Source organism: Rhinoderma darwinii, chromosome 2, assembly GCF_050947455.1.
Source record: "Rhinoderma darwinii isolate aRhiDar2 chromosome 2, aRhiDar2.hap1, whole genome shotgun sequence".
Classification (NCBI taxonomy): Eukaryota; Metazoa; Chordata; class Amphibia; order Anura; family Rhinodermatidae; genus Rhinoderma; species Rhinoderma darwinii.
The window spans coordinates 434,979,954-434,997,527 of record NC_134688.1 but is presented as its reverse complement, the minus strand read 5'-3'; the positions used below and the strand labels follow the sequence as shown (position 1 = coordinate 434,997,527).

The 17,574-nt window shown below is 42.0% G+C and overlaps 1 protein-coding gene across 1 annotated transcript in view; it reads right to left on the bottom strand.

Annotated features, from left to right (window-relative positions):
- The window catches only part of GABRR3 (gamma-aminobutyric acid type A receptor subunit rho3), a 48,958-nt gene extending 32,756 nt beyond the window's left edge, over positions 1-16,202 (bottom strand). Inside the window, exons 1-4 of the mRNA XM_075854445.1 lie at positions 15,720-16,202; positions 8,085-8,185; positions 7,659-7,726; positions 3,829-4,052 (exon numbers count right to left, since the gene is read on the bottom strand). Coding sequence (XP_075710560.1) covers positions 3,829-4,052; positions 7,659-7,726; positions 8,085-8,185; positions 15,720-15,886 — 560 coding nt within the window. The 5' untranslated portion in view covers positions 15,887-16,202. The remainder of the gene's footprint in view (positions 1-3,828; positions 4,053-7,658; positions 7,727-8,084; positions 8,186-15,719) is intronic.
- Between the last annotated feature and the right edge of the window lie 1,372 nt (positions 16,203-17,574).

Sequence of the window (17,574 nt, the reverse complement as noted above, 5' to 3'; positions counted from 1 at the left end):
TGGAGCTAGGGCAGGCATAAATGATTGTTTGATACGCTGTCCCTGTTGTCCTGTGCTACAGAAAATCCATATACTGCAATTCTTTCAGTCACATCATCGTAGGATACTACGTAGGATACTTTCTAAAAAAGCCCCAGGAGTGATGGATATGAAATGGATGCCTAATGCTAATAGGCAAAAGTGAAAATATATGATAGGTTTTTCCAGAGACATTCTTTAATATGATGGGTGCTCTAGAACAGATACGTACAGAGGCATAGCTAGAATTTCCTTAATCTAGGGCAAATATTCAGTTTGCTGCCCTTGTCCTGTATGTAAGTACCCTGATTTAGGCAGAGTTGGTTAAGGTGCCTCTCCTGCAGGGCTAGATTAATGTTGTTGTAGGCTCCTGTTTAAAAAAAAATTATGTGGACCCTCATCCCACCTTTGGCACTTGAACCCAACCTGACCCCATATCGCAGATATATATATATAGGTTGCCCTCTCCATAAGTCTTTGAAGAGATGGTTCTAGAGAGAGCTGTACCAGCGACTCCCTTAGACTTCAAAAGAGAGCTAAACTCATGTGTTGCCACCTCTTAGATTGGCTAGACAGGATCACAGACTGGTCCACTGTTTTCCTGAGTGGTGGGAAACCTAGAAGTAAGAAGTGTATACACGACTACCTTTATGAATAGTGACTGCCAGGGGCAAAACTAGAAAATGCTGGGTCTAATTGAAAGAACCGGCTGGGACAGGGACGATGTTGGAGATTCTCTAGGACTGCTGGTGGAAGCCCAGGGACTTCTTGCTCCATATAATCTGTCTTTGCTCCCCTGGCACCCAGCACCTGAGACACTTGTCCTGCCAGCCCCAGCTACACTCCTGGTTGAGCAAAATCATTTCTCAAAAATGTGGTATTCTAAAGGTGATTATTTTAGTTTTGTTTGTTTTTGTTTTTTATTCACTTTACAATTTGATATATACCATCACAGTGAATCTGGTGCTCATATATGTGTATACACATCACATCCACCATATATATTATCCTCAGATTACCCAGGACATCGTTAAACTCTACTATTAAAATCCTGTATAATCTCACGCTGGTGTAGCCCCGGCAAAGACAGCTTATTATATTAAACGCTATATCCTTACAGGAAAATACACCAGATGTCCAATTTTAATTTTTCTGCCATTCTCATTTGATAAGTAGAAATACATAACAGCTTGATTCATTCCAACCAATGAGTACAGACATTTCTATGTAAACACTGGATTTCTAGCAGAGAAACAATATGTATCCTTGTATGGTCCAGCACACAATTTCAGAATTGGGTTCCTTTCGCCTTTTCACAGCCAAGGGTTTGGGGACAATTGTTACACATCTGACAAATATAAATAAAGCCGAATTCTAAAATAAAAAAAACATATTATACAAAAAGGCCTATTTTATTTCTGAAAGTAGACACCTAACTTGGGTTGTCACTATACCAGAATTTGGACTTCGATACTGATACTTCGTGCAGTATTGCGATTTTCGATACCAAAACGATACTTTGCCAACAATAATAAAAAATAAAAAAAACACCAAAAAAAATCCTTACATTTTGTGATGTGAGGTACATAGTGATGTGAGGTACATAGTGTTATGAAATTGGAGCCTCAATGTGCCTCACATTAATAATAGTAATTAACACCATAATGTACCTCATAATGGGCAGCATTGGGTTAATGTGTGAGGTACATGATGGGGTTAATTACTATTAATGTGAGGCACATGGAGGTTCAAAATAAATTCATAACACCTCATGCCTCACATTAATAAGTGACCCCATTATTTCCATCACATAATGGCAATTTTGGGGTTAACCCCTTAGAGACATGGCCAATTTTATATTTTTCTCTTCTTTGCATCCTGCGCTCAAAACGTAATTTTTTCCCCCCGACGCAGCTGTATGTGACTGTGTTTTATGGTACATTTATATTATCGTTTATTTTATATACATTTTTATTTTGGCAGAAATGCGGGAAAAAAGCAGTTTTTATTTTCTTTTTTTATACAGCATACACAGATCATAAATTACACTGTACATTTGTTGTGCAGGTTATTATGATACTAAATATGTATATTATTTTATGTATTGGGACTTATTTGAATAAGGTTTTTTTTCAAAAATGTGCATTTGTGTATTTTTACCGATTTTTTTTATTTTATTATTTTTATATTAATATTTGTAACTTTTTTTATTTTTAAACTTTAATATACTGTTGTATATCTATATGCCAGTACATTAGCCTGCGTACTGATAGTACACAGGCAGTTGTTAGGACATACCTCAGTATGCCCTAACAACAGGATGATCCCTGGGCTGTCTGACCATATATGGTATGTCCATCAATCGCGTCACAGAGATTCCCTGTGACCCGATCAAAGGGGAGTTCCCCTGCTCAGCTTCGATCGTGGCATTTAAGGGGATAAGGTTTGTCTGATCTCTGCCTATAGAGCGGGGCTGCGGCTGAGTATTACAGCCATTGCCCCGCTCCTCATTGCGGATTCTCACTTGTTGTGCCGGCGCCATCAGAATGAAGTGATGCGGCCGGCACTGAAGAGAGAGAACATGCCAGGCTCTGTGCTCTGCGCCTGCCATATTCTCTGTCTTCAGAGGTGGTGCCGCCGCTCATTAGTGTGGTGCCGGTCGCATTACATCATCCTAGTGACTACATTCATGTGTTACAATACTAAGCTGTGCGGCCACACAGCTTTGTATCGAAATACATGTATTCACGTTATTGAACCGTTTGAGGGTGCACGGCATCGAAATAGTATAGATGTTTTGATGGACCCCTGCCACCCTACACCTAACACATTGTTGAAACTGACACCCTGCACTTTACACTGAGGGGCATCTTCATGCAATTTTGCATAACAGCGTAAAGTTTTTTTTTTAAATGCATAAACATTTATGTTTGCGGCTAAAAGTCCATAGCAGAGCTTTAAGACATACAACTCAAGTTCAAGATGTGTAAAATTTACATTTGCCACTTATGCCTATGTTAATATACAAATATCTTCACAAAATTATCAAATTTGAAGAGCCAAAAATCTTCACAATCCAGACGCCAATAAACATCCAAGTCACAGAGTCAACAACTGGGCAGGTTATGTGCAGTGGCTGATCAGATGTGCAACTCATATTCTCTCTTCTTTAATAAGGAAAAAAATACCGAAATCCTCTCTAATTGGTAAGTAAAATGTTATAATATGAACAAAAGTTGATGTATAACTGGAAGGCTGTATGGGGGAGAGCTGACAGTAGCAGACTCTGTTCTTATTGTTCTCCCTCTCCCATCCCTCCTCTACACAGAAACTGAACCAGAAGTAAAACACTTTTTATTCTGCTCCATGACTTCAAACGAGTGCTGCAACCCCAATTTTGCACTCAGAGCTATGATCCTTAGTTTACAGAATTCTCATTTTTCAAAGCTCAGATTTTGGGGTTTAATATGATACCAAGATCTAAGCTGTAGCCCTTATATTCTAGTTAATCGTTTAACGTTATTAAGTATTACGTACGTCCTTGGCAGTGAAAGGGTTAAAATAGGTTGATCTGAACTGGCAAGTGGGCTTATAGAGTTTATCATCATTGTAGGTTATGTGTAGAAATATGTTAATAAGAAGGTGCATAAGTTAATGCAGGGATAGGGTGTAAAATTATTTGGCCACCAGTTATCTAATATCCATGGCCAACTTTACAATTCCCCAAATTCAGGAAAATATAGAATATTACGATCACCCAGCAAATATTTGATAATTACCACAGATTTCTACGTACTACAGTCTACCCACCTTAGGCTGAATAAGACGTTTCCATCCGGATATACACGGAGCATGATGTTTTCCATTGTTGTATCATGTATAAACGACCGCTTGGAATGGACAAAGAATACATCTGGCACCCAAATTTTTTTTATTAGTCTTCCATCAAATGTCATGCTCCTGTTGTTAGTACTCTGGAAGGAAAGTCTCTCGTCTTTCCAGTAATGTCTGAGGTATAAGGTCATTGTAAAATCCTTGACAGCCAACAAAAAAAATTAAGTAGATATTACTAATCATATATCATGCAATCATACATATACTGTATGTATGTAATTCTACATATTCTACATCACTACATAGCTAAGGAGACTTCCATCTAGGAGTCTGGGAAAGCTGGTTGATAGCCCCCCATGGGAATTGCATTGACAAACATCCAAATTGTAATCCAACTTTCCCAGAAATGGCTATGTCTAATGTTCTCATTTGCACTATGACAATCCATATGGATTTCCGTCACTTTTGACAGCAAGAATAGAGCAGAATGCAGCGTTATTTTTGCCGTCATAACTCAAAACAACAGGTACTTCAACCAAACCCCAAAAGTTACCATTCGGGCATGACCAGACGTGGCGGAGTTCTGCATACACTGTCCGCATCAATGACGCACAGAATCTGCGTTACAGATTCTGTTGCGGCTTTGCCTAAAATGGGCATTAAATTGATGCGGACTAGCCGTTGCGTATTGAGGTGAAAGTACTTCCCTTCTCTCTATAAGTGCAGGATAGAGAGAAGGGACATCCCTTTCCCCAGTAAAAGTAAAAGAAATTCATACTTACCCGGCCGTTGTCTTGGTGACGCGTCCCTCTTTCAACATCCAGCCCGACCTCCCTGGATGACGCTGCAGTCCATGTGACCGCTGCAGCCTGTGATTGGCTGCAGCCGTCACTTGCACTGAAACGTCATCCCGGGAGGCCGGACTGGAGGAAGAAGCAGGTAGTTCTCGGTAAGTAGGAACTTCTTTTTTTTTACAGGTTTTTTGACAGGGCCAGGCAGTGTAGAAGACGTGATTACGCCTGGCCCTGTATTCTCCTGCGTGCGAAGAGGGAAGGGAGGGACGGACGGACGGACTGGGGATAGAAGGTAGATGAGTTTGGAGCAACGGTGATGCCCTCGTTGTTCCAAAAAGCTAATTTGCATATGCAAAATAAAGTTATTATCACTGCAACGGAGCCGCTCAGCTGAAGAATGAAAACAGAGTTATATTCAGGTGAGGCTGCACTATATTACTGGGCTGCTGCTTTTATAGGTCAATTTTTGGTGACTCACTTTAACAAACAAACTTCTGTCAGGAGCAACTCTGGAGGTACACTTTAAAGAGGCTCTGTCACCACATTATAAGTGGCCTATCTCCTATATAAGGAGATGGGCGCAATAATGTAGGTGACAGCAGTGCTTTTTATTTAAAAAAAACAATCTATTTTTACCACTTTATTAGCGGTTTTAGATTTATCCTAATGAGTTGCTTAATGCCCAAGTGGGCGTATTTTTACTTTAGACCAACTGGGCGTTGTACAGGGGAGTGTATGACGCTGACCAATCAGCATCATGCACTCCTCTCCATTCATTTACACTGCGCATAGGGATCCTGTTAGATCCTTATGTGCTGTCTTATACTTACACATTAACAATACTGAAGTGTTTAGACAGTGAATAGACATTCCATGGGATGTCTATTCAGAATCTCTGCACTTCGTTACTGTTTCTGTGGTAGTTACAGCAGAGGAAGCGTGATCTCGTTGTAACCTGTCATTTACCGCGTAATCTTGCGAGATTACGCGTCCTCTGCTGTAACTACCACAAAAACAGTAACGAAGTGCAGATTGTGAATAGTCATTCCGTGGAATGTCTATTCACTGTCTAAACACTCCAGTATTGTTAATGTGTTAGTATAAGACAGCACATAAGGATCTAGCAGGATCCCTATGCGCTGAGTAAATGAATGGAGAGGAGTGAATGACGCTGATTGGTCTCCGTCATACATTCCCCTGTACAACGCCCACTTGGTATAAAGTAAAAATATGCCCACTTGGGCATTAAGCAAGTCATTAGCATAAATCTAAAAACGCTAATAAAGTGGTAAAAATAGATTGTTTTTTTAAATTAAAACCATTACTGTCCCCTACATTATAGCGCCCATCTCCTTATGTAGGAGCCAGTTCACTTATAATGTTGTGACAGAGCCTCTTTAAAGCAGTGTTCCCTACCCATTGACTCAGGAGCCACATGTTGCTCTCAGGCCCCCTGTATGTGGCTCCCCACCTGGTGGCTACTCTATAAACCATTTTGCATTAGTGAGACCTGGGAGGTCAAAGCAACACAAGAACTTGGTACCAGTGACAAAAAAAATTCAATAGCATTGAACACTAGGGTAAGAACCATATCACTTGGTTATATATTTAATAGACTTTTTCCCTTTTATGATTCAGTGTGGCTCAATATCGCCTGCCATATTTGAAAGTGCCCATGAGGACCTCTGCTTTAAAGAAAGACTTTAAAGAAGCTGCAGCAGCATGGAGGAGATTATACAGCAGTACTGAGCAGTGTATCTGAGAATTCAGCACTGGGGTAGCATAAAAATCTTACCAGCATGTCTGTCTTTCTCACTGTGCTACTGCTTCTTCCTTCTGCATAACCCTCCCCCCTCGATAGACTTAAACGCTATGTACACCTTTGAAGGGCAATTTTTTAACAAAAAGGTTAGTCAGTGTGATTAGTGCAACTTTCTAAATCGTTTTTATTAAAACGTAATTTTACTTTTTGAGATACAGCTGCTCTGTATTCCCTATACAGAGCAGCTGTATCGTTTGCTGTGACCTGAATCCGTCAGTCCTGCGGACCTGACGGGTTCAGTGTCAGCGGGTCCTGCATGTCTCTGACACGCAGGATCCACCTGTAATCGATTCCATCTAAGTTATGAACTTAGATGTGATCGATAACATGTGGATCCTGCGTGTCAGAGACGCACAGGACCCGCTGTCACTGAACTCGTCAGTCCTGTGGACCTTTCAGGAGCAGAATTTAACGCTAGATACAGTTGCTCTGTATAGAGAATACAGAGCTGATGTGTATCAAAAAGTAAAACAAATTTGCCTTTGAAAGGTTTAAATAGACTTTAAATGCAGTGTGTTTTCCTGAGTCCACTCTCTCTTTGTTCCCTCCTCCTGCTCCTCCCCTCTCCATAGACTTGTATAGTTGTCAGTGAAGTGACACAACCCCACCTTCTGCAGTCGAAACGAGGGATGGATTTTACTTGACAACAGGGGGTGGACAGCAGTCTACAGGAAGGGAGACACCTAGTGGCAGTAACTTCACACAGAATTTGCAAGGATAAAACAAATACATTTTAACAGTAAGTAAAAGTTGACAAAGTTGATATATATAAGGTATACTATTAGGGTATGTGCACACACACTAATTACGTCCGTAATGGACGGACGTATTTCGCCCGCAAGTCCCGGACCGAACACAGTGCAAGGAGCCGGGCTCCTAGCATCATACTTATGTACGATACTAGGAGTCCCTGCCTCGCTGCAGGACAACTGTCCCGTAGTGTAATCATGTTTACAGTACGGGACAGTTGTCCTGCAGCGAGGCAGGGACTTCTAGCATCGTACATAAGTATGATGCTAGGAGCCCGGCTCCTTGCACTGTGTTCGGTCCGGGACTTGCGGCCGAAATACGTCCGTCAATTACGGACGTAATTAGTGTGTGTGCACATACACTTAGATTAGCATAAGTTGTTTGAAAACTTAGTGTCCACTTAGTTTTAAACAAGCAGATATCTGTAATGTGTTACTTACCATATCAACCTCTGAAATGCTGTCTATACTTTCTACCTGCACATCAATACCGACAGGAATGGCTGAACCTTATGAAAAAAAAAAAATTTCCGTGTGAAGTCTGGTGGAAAAACAAGTGCTCAGTAATCAGTACAGCGGCAATCATTATTATGATGATGATGATGACTTGGAATAGAAAACATTGGGAGAGATTAATTAAAACCAGTGCTAGTGAGAAATAAAGCAGTTTCACACAGCAACCAATCAGGTTTCAGCTATTATTTTTCCAGGGCAGGTTACAAGGTGTAAGTAGTGATTAGTTGCTATGAGTGACTGCTCCACTTTTATACAATGTCCACATTGTTTCATTGTTATATCACTTCTTTCCCTTTGCATTTCGCCATTCGACATACACAATAAATCCAATTGCTCTCAAGCTTGTCTTACCTCCAAATCCAGGTCTCATGGCAAAATCATGGTCATCTATGCGTAAAAGCTGTTCAGATTTGACCTGACGGACTTTAGTGCTGTCAATTCTCTTCATTTTACTGCAGAATTCAATTACAGAGTAATTAGTAATTAATAGTATTTCATTTATGTAGTTAAGTTATTTCATAGTATTTAATTTGGTTTATGCATTTGATATTTTACTATAGACTTTAATGTAACATTTGTCCGCACTAAAAAAAAGCACCACAAAATGCTCACAAAAATGCCATTAAAAACACCATAAAAAATGCAGCAAAACGCTTTGTGTGAATCCAACTGAGACAACTGAGGCAAAAACTGCATTAAAACTGTATGTGTGATCCTGCCCTTAACTGGTTGCCGACACAGGACGAGATTGCACGGCGGGTTCTTCCCGCATTAGGACGAGCATTCTCGTCCTGTGTGACAGCCAGTGTCCGCGCGAATCGGGAGCGGGGCAACGGCTATAATACACAGTCACAGCCCCGCTCTAACGGCGGAGAGAAGAGAAACATCTTCTCTCCACCGTTAACCCCTTGAATGCTGCAATCAAAGCTGATCGCGGCATTCAAAGTAAATAAGAGGAGGGGGGGGTTCTGTCCTTTGATCGCGTGACAGAAAATCCCTGTGATGCGATTAAAGCCCATAACTTGTATGGCCAGACAGCCCAGGGTCCATTGAAAGACCCCAGGGCTGTCTGAACATATTTCCTGTTGTTTTGCACTAAAAAAAAGTACCTACATAAAGTACAACTCGTCCCACAAAAAACAAAGTCTCATACAACTACGTCGTACTAAAAATAAAAAAGTTATGAGCGTCGGGATGCACAGAGGGAAACGTAAAAAAATTGTTCTGTCGTCAAGGGGTTAAAGCTTTCATGAGATATCACACTTGCAACTCTTGCAAAATGTCATCAGGGAGAAAGTAGGTGTTTTGCACGCTATGCATGTGTTGGCAAAATCTTAGGTCAGGATCACAAATAAGAATTTGGTGCAGTTTTTGCCACAGTTTTTTTTTAGCTAAACACACGAATGGACACAAAAGAAATGTGATGCGCCAGTCTTTTCTTTAAACCTTTCTTTCCTTCTGGATCCACTTCTGGTTTTGGCTCCAAAAAATGCACCAAAACCTGCATCAAAACTGTGTGTGTGATCCTGACCTTACAGCTCCGTACAACCTCTAAGTGGTATAGAGGCATATAAGGGTTCCTATAGACATCTAGCACCAGTACTAGTTGTAGGCACTCCATGTTCCTCCGTATGGTGCATCTGTACAGTACTGTATTACGGAGGTATTCTCCCCTAGAAGAAATGAATATCTCTGTAGTACGACATCGAATGGAAAATGACACAATTATTTTTCCCATAAGAAGTACATAGTATAAAATAACAGCCCTGCTGTGTACATGAGGCCGAAAACTGATGTAATTAGTCAATTTGTCATCACTAAAAATATTAGTAAAGAGACGGATGAATTTTTATTGGTGAAAACAGTCTCCTGTTTATTGAGTAAATGGCCCCGTAGATTAATCTCTCCCGTGTACTTTTGGTTAATGCTTCAAAATCTTCTTTGTTAGAAAACACGGACAAATAGCTTTGTAGAGGAGGGGACATCTGTTCTGAGACAGGGAAATTGTAGGTTAATAACATATTCACTGTGAATTATTTTCTGAAAGTCCGCAAGTCGTCCCAGCACCATCTGTCTGGGATGTGTCTTCTGTATGCGCCTGTCGACGGCTTCTATTGTAGCTGAAGAAAATGTAAGATACTAAGGCTAGGGCTACATGGTGACTTTGGCCGCGACACAGGTTGCACAGCCCAAGATCGCCGCGGAAATGAAAATCATCGTGGTAATAAAAATCAATGTGGTGGCTTTTTAACCCACAAGTTGCTGCGACCACAACACCACAGTCGCCAGAAGTCCAGCAGGTTTGTGATGTTGCAGAAGCTCAAACTTGCTGGTCGCATATCAACCGCATTGTGATCTGTGTCGTAGCCAAAGTCGCCTTGTCGCCAAAGCCTTAAGGTCATGTTCAGACGTGGAAGAATTTTTCTGCTGCAGATTTTGCCGCAAATTCGCATATTGCAAGGAAAATTTGCCTATTTGACAGGTAATTCAGACGTAGCAGATATCACAGCGGACTTGCCGCAGATTTCAGCCTTTGCAGTGCAAAGGCTGAAATCCGCAGTGAATTTCCGCTGCTTCTCCGCAACAGACTGTGCACACAACGTCTGAAAAGGTATAGAAACCAATGGAAAAAAAGGCTGCTACGGATTTCCACTGCGGACTGTCCGCAGCGGAATTTAATAGCAATTCCGCCACGTCTGAACGTGCCCTAGGGGTGAACCTTTCCAAAACTGAAAACATAACGAAGCTTCAAACTAAAGTAATATTATTTATTTGGGCTCTGAGGTCCCACCCAATCCTGCAAGTGCTGCAGGTGTCAGCTGGATATTAAGCCTCATTTACACGAGCGTAATATACGCGCGTGCGATGCGCGTGCTTTTCACGCGTGTCGTACGCACCTATATTACTCTATGGGGCAGTGCAGACGATGCGTGAATTTTGCGCAGCGCGAGTGCGTTGCGTAAAACTCACGACATGTTCTATAATCGTGCGTTTTTCGCGCATCACGCAACCATTGAAGTCAATGGGTGCGTGAAAACCCCGAAGGTCGCACGGAAGCACTTCCGTGCGAACTGCGTGATTTGCGCAAGAGCTGTCAAACTGAATGTAAACAGAAAAGCACCACGTGCTTTTCTGTTTACAAACATCCGAACGGAGTGTCTTAGACATGAGCGAAACGAACTTTACCGGGTTCGGCCGAACTCGTTTTGACCGAACCCGGCAGGAGACAGTCACTGTGCAGGGTGCTGAAAGAGTTAAACTGGTTCAGCACCCTGGACAGTGACTTCCGATTCCAATATACGTGAACGTGTAAAAAAAAAAAAATTCTGACTTACCGATAACTCCCGCCTTCTTCCTCCAGTCTGACCTCCCGGGATGACAATTCAGTCCAAGTGACAGCTGCAGCCAATCACAAGCCAAGCACAGGCTGCAGCAGTCACATGGACTGCAGCGTCATCCAGGGAGGTGGGGCCAGATGCCAAGAGAGGCGCGTCACCAAGGACGCGTCACCAAGGACGCGTCACCAAGGCAACGGCCGGGAAGTTCTCGGTAAGTATGAACCTCTTTTTTTTTAAACAGGTTACTCGATATGGTGATCGGAATGCACTGTCGAGGGTGCTGAAAGAGTTACTGCCGATCAGTTAACTCTTTCAGCACCATGGACAGTGACTGACATCGACTAGCCTCATCTCTATGATGGCGGCTGCGCGAAAATCACGCAGCCGCGCATCATACACGGATGACACACGGAGCTGTCAAGTGCGTTTTGCGCACGCAAAACGCAGCGTTTTTTGCGCGCGCAAAACACACACGCTCGTGTAAATCAGGCCTTACAGATAACTCTATTTCCGTACGTTTAACCACTCACACAGCTCCATCGATGGAAAAATGAAAAAAAGTCATGGGTCTTAGAACAAGGCAACACAAAACAAATTTTTTTAACAAATCGTTTTTTTCGTAACAGTAGTAAATCATAAAAAATTATATAAATTTGGTATCTCCGTAATCACATTGACCAGCCGAATAAAGTTAACACGACGTACACTGTAAACACGAAAATCAAAAAATAATAGAGGAATTGCTATTTTTATTTCTATTCCACCTTACAAAGAATTTTTCAGTACATTATATGGTAAATAAATAGTGCTGTAAAAACGACAACTTGTCCCACGAAAAACAAGCCCTCATACGGCTGTGTCGACAGAAGAATAAAAAAGTTATGGCTTTTGGAATTTGGGGAGGAAAAAACAAAAAATGGCTGCGGCAGCAAGGGGTTAACATCAACAGTATAGTAAACATCATATTATAGTAAACAATGATAAATAGGTTTTACTAAATAACTTTCACTCTTGAATATCACTCTCATGCCTCCAGATGGATTTCAGATTTTATATTCCATTTTTTGTAATGTTTTTGCCTACTGAGTAATGCTCTTCGTGTGACATACAAATAGGATTGACGGGAGGAAAGCAACAAATGGTCTAAGCACATTTCTGGCAAAGAAATTTTGTTTTCACGCCCATCTAGTCATTAGTCTGGTTAAATCTGTAAACTCGCTAATATAGAAGTGCAAGCTAAGACACGAATGAATGAGTAGAATAATATTCCTGTATGATTGGTGCTGCCCTTTATATTTTATAACCCTCATAGACTATAGTGCAATAACATTAATTACAATTTTTATATGGACCTAAATGAGAGTTTTGTGTCAGCTTGTCACTACCGCTGCTACACACAGTATAGAGTGACACATAGGGGCCATGATCCGACGATGTATGTAGACTAAGGGTATGTTCACACGGCCTATTTACGGACGTAATTCGGGCGTTTTTGCCCCGAATTACGTCTGAAAATAGCGCCTCAATAGCGCTGACAAACATCTGCCCATTGAAAGCAATGGGCAGACGTTTGTCTGTTCACTCGAGGTGTAAATTTACGCGCCGCTGTCAAATGACGGCGCGTAAATAGACGCCCGCGTCAAAGAAGTGACCTGTCACTTCTTTGGTCGTAATTGGAGCCGTTATTCATTGACTCCAATGAATAGCAGCGCTAATTACGGCCGTAATGGACGCGGCGTTCAAGCGCCTGCACATGCCGTTACGGCTGAAATTACGTGGATGTTTTCAGGCTGAAACATCCCCGTAATTTCAGCTGTAACGGACGCCCTCGTGTGAACATACCCTAAAGCTGTGATGAGTAGATAGGTGCTATGTGATACAAGCCGCCTTTCCAAACGAGCCCTATCAATATTAACAAGGAATTACCCTGTTTCATGATCATGGGACAGCAGCCAAGTGATCAGAAGGTCGTGTATAAGGCTGGGTTCACACGACCTATTTTCAGACGTAAACGAGGCGTATTATGCCTCGTTTTACGTCTGAAAATAGGGCTACAATACGTCGGCAATCATCTGCCCATTCATTTGAATGGGTTTACCGACGTACTGTGCAGACGACCTGTTATTTACGCATCGTCGTTTGACAGCTGTCAAACGACGACGCGTAAAAATACAGCCTCGTCAAAAGAAGTGCAGGACACTTCTTTGGACGTTTTTGGAGCTATTTTCTCATAGACTCCAATGAAAACAGCTCCAAAAACGGACGTAAAAAACGCCGCGAAAACGGCGCAAAAAACGCAGTGAAATATGCGAGTTTAGGTCAAAAACCGTCTGAAAAGCAGGGTCTGTTTTCCCTTGAAAACAGCTCTGGATTTTCAGACGTTTTTGGTCACTACGTGTGCACATACCCTAAGCTTAAATCATGCTCACTCTGCCTAAGGCCCCACGCACACGAACGTGTTTTTGCTGCCGCAATTCATTTCAATGGGCCCATGCACACAACGAGCCTGGACCGCAAAAAGAACGGACATGTCTTATTACGGCTGTGTTTTGCGGTCCAGGTTCATAGAAATTAATGCACGCAGCCATGTGCATGGTCCGCGATTTGCGGGCAGCTCGCGGGTGACACTCCGCGGCCGTCCGAGCCGCAAATCACAGCTGTGCACACCACTATGGTTGTGTGCATAGGGCCTAATTCAGTGAATGAAAGTAAAGACTGCATGCTTAGAAGGAGGAGAACATAGATGTCTCTCAAGAAACTCAATACATCACTTGACATCACTAGCAATATCTCTGACTGGGCTTAACCAACAAATTTTAAAACAGGAAGTGTTGTCATGAGGACAGATAGATCAGCACTGATAACACTGAGAAGTAAGCTATTTTTATGTAAGTGAAATGGTCTTTTACTATTCTGCCGTTCGCTTCCGGCAAAACAACGGGTCCGGTGCACAACAGAGACAAACGGAAACCATGGGCACCGGATCCGTCACCATTGAAATCAATGGTGATGGAAACGCAAACCGTCTGTGTCAGTTTGTTTCCGTTCAGGATCCTGTTCTGACGGAAAGCTACGACGGAACGTCAGAACGGGACCCCAACGCATATGTGAACAGAGCCTTAGCCCTAATATTTGCATTCACCATCATGTGCTGTAAAGTTTGATACGTGACATGTTGTATTTAAGATAATTACATCTGTGCTATTCCTACGGATATAGTTGGCATTGGTGATTATTTTTGGAGCAGAAATATTTTAATTCTATTTTTTTTTTCATTGTTATTATTATTTTTTTACCTTTTTGCATTTTTATTATTGGACTGTGCCCCCCAAAATGTCAAAATCGATCCTGGGTGGGTGTGTGGGGGGGGGGGGACTTTATTATTTTGTTAAAAAAAATCCACTATGCTTTTTCACTGTAACAAATGTTGTCATAGAAGCCCCATTCACACACCAGTTATCAGCCCTGTTTGTCGCTTTCAGTCTCTGTTCAAACTGCATTACATGTCCCATTATATGCATCAATTATAAATCAAAGAGATCCAATTAGATCCATTTAGATCCGTTGCAAAACGGATCTTTCATATCCATCATGGTTCCAGTAATAACAAAAGCCATGGCCGACATGTGTATGGCTATCTCATGTGTATGGCCAGCCATACAATAGGGAAAATTCAATAGGGAACTTGTGAGGTTGACACTAGTCACTGGTCTGATGTTAACCAATGTATATCTGTAGACAACCATATAATGGCTATGGGAACATTATAGCGCATTTAAGCTCTTTTAAAGAATATATTAGGAAACTGTATTTATAGCAGTAATACGTTTTAATATAATATTATAAAATAATGATAATTTTAATGGGGGTTATCCTCAGGATAGGCCATCAATAGCTGATGGGTCGTGGTCCGACTCCCGGGACACCCCGCCGATCAGCTGTTTTGAAGGGGTGCAGCACTCATACGTGCGCTGCTTCCCCTTCATTTGTACTTGCTCACTCCGACACGCATTTAGCTGCGATTCATAGGTATTGCAGCCTTTTCTCCCATTGAAGTTAACGAAGAATGTTGTAATACTGTGAATCGCCGCTAAATGCGTGTCGAAGATTCACAGTGAGCAAGTCGAAATGAAGGGGAAGCCACGCTTGTACGAGCGCTGCACCCCCTTCAAAACAGCTGATTGGCGGGGGTCCCGGGAGTCAGACCCATACCCATCAGCTATTGATGGTCTATCAGGAGACATTTCAAGTTAAAGTGGTCCTGCAGGATTAGAGAAACATTGCTTCTTTCTTCCAAAAACAGTGCCACACTTGTCCTCAGGTTGTGCGTGGTATTGCAACTCAGCCAAATTCACTTCATTGGAGCTGAGCTGCAATATCAGAAACAACACATGAACAGATGTGGAGAGGTTTTTGTTAGAAAGCATATATGTTTTTCTAATTTTGTACAATCCTTTTAATGTTTGGCAACAACTCTGTCAATACTTACTACAGACTAAAGGATATTTTCATTGCTAAACTCTTGGTAACCTTCAGACAATGACATTTGAGAAATTAAAATTTCTGTATCAATCCCTCGATACATAATGCTCATTTTAACATGTTACATTTAATAATATAGAAATAGAGGAAAGATTGATCTTCTTACCTTGTATTCTTCCGGCTATCTCTCATGGGCACTGGGTGAATCTCATCTTTTTCGTGAAGATGGTGCTGAGGATGATGATGGTCTTTCTGTATTTGCGGATGGAACCCGTTGAGGACAGCTCCTGGCCACAGACTTGAAAGTAGGAGCAATTTAATAATGAGGACCATTTCTTCCAGAGCACAGGAGTGTTGTAGTCCTCCAGGACCTCAGAGAGATTTCATTTCTTTATCTTTGTAAGTCACTTTCTCCTGACACAAGCATTCCCGGGAGAATGTAACAAGCACATACCCAAGGCTGATTATCCCTTTTATCCAGCCTAAAGCAAATCACAACTATCCTGGCTTTTTCCGCTAACACTTTCACAAGGATACATCCTCTGCCCTCTGTACAAGGAATACCTATTTACAATCAGGTAACCAAATCAAGCAATGTTATAGTCAGGTCACTGGAACATCATCCGGCCCAGTTCTTCTTCCTCTGTGGACCTAGATAAGCGCAGGGCTTACCACCCACACAGTACGGTCTCAAACATACTTCAGCATGAAAAAGAGGGATGGCGACATTTAATCTCCTTAATCCTACACACACCATTAAAAAAAAACAAAAAAAAATCTTCAATACACTACAGAATCTGGTCTTATTTTGTAGAGGTCATGGGATTTAATCTCAGCTATGCATCTTGAGACTCATTTTTCAAAGGGTTATTTTACTGTATATACATGACACGTAGAGAGGTGTAGGGCTGTAGCATTAGGTTGTGTTGTATTACTACATCTGTTACCCTTCGAAATATATAATGCAAGGCACTGATTATATTGTAGGTAACAAGGACATTTGTAGGATAAATAGGATAAAGTCCAATTGTTAATGAATTTCATAGCTAATGTTTCCCTGGAGCTTCGATACCTTTCTTTGTCATTACAGATTCAAATTCTACAATTCATCAGAGCTGGAACTAGTACATGCATCCCAACATTAATATCCCCAATTGTGGGACATTATTATACCCGATCTATCCAGAAGCACCCCCAAATTACCCAGAAATTACCACTTTGGGTCATATTTGTATAAGCCTCGCCCCATTTGAGGTCAATTTCATGGGATGATTGAGAGGTATACTAGTAGCCATGTAACGGGTCAATCAAGCCCTCTCAGTGCCAATAGGAAGGTTTTCAAAAAGCACAATCAGGGACAGGCTGGACCGGGGGGGGAGGGAGGCATGTGTCCCCCGGTCCTCCAGTGGATGTTTAGGGCCGCGGGGAGCTAGGAGTAGTGCAGAGGAGCATTGGAGAGAGGAGCGGGAGCTGTTCTATACAATCCCTGTATGTTTTGTAAAGGAACTTCACTGTAAATGCTGTATGTGGGCTGAGGGGATTCTGTGTAAATTGTTTTTGTGGGGGAGGGAGGACTTGGCTGTGAATGCTATGTGTTGGGGAGGGGATTCATTATTATATTTTTTGGGGAAGAGGGGGAACTTGACTGTAAATGTTATGTGTGGGGTGAGTGGATTCTGTTTAAACAGTTTTTGTGGAAGAGGGGGGATTTGACTAAAGGGGGTTTTACACTGGGTGATTATCGGGCAGACGAGCGTTCATATAACGCTCGATCATCTGCTGGTCGTATCATTCTTAAAAACTGAAATATTATCGTTGTCGGCAGCGCATCTCCCTGTGTAAACAGGGAGACGCGCTGCCGACAAGATAATAATGTATGTGGACGAGCAATCGGAGTAACGACCACTCGTTACCATCCATAGCTCCGTGTGACAGAAGAAAGCGAGCGCTGATCAACGATGTCTCGTTGATCGGCGCTCGCTGCACCGGCCGCTTATCGGCCAGTGTAAAAGGGCCTTCAG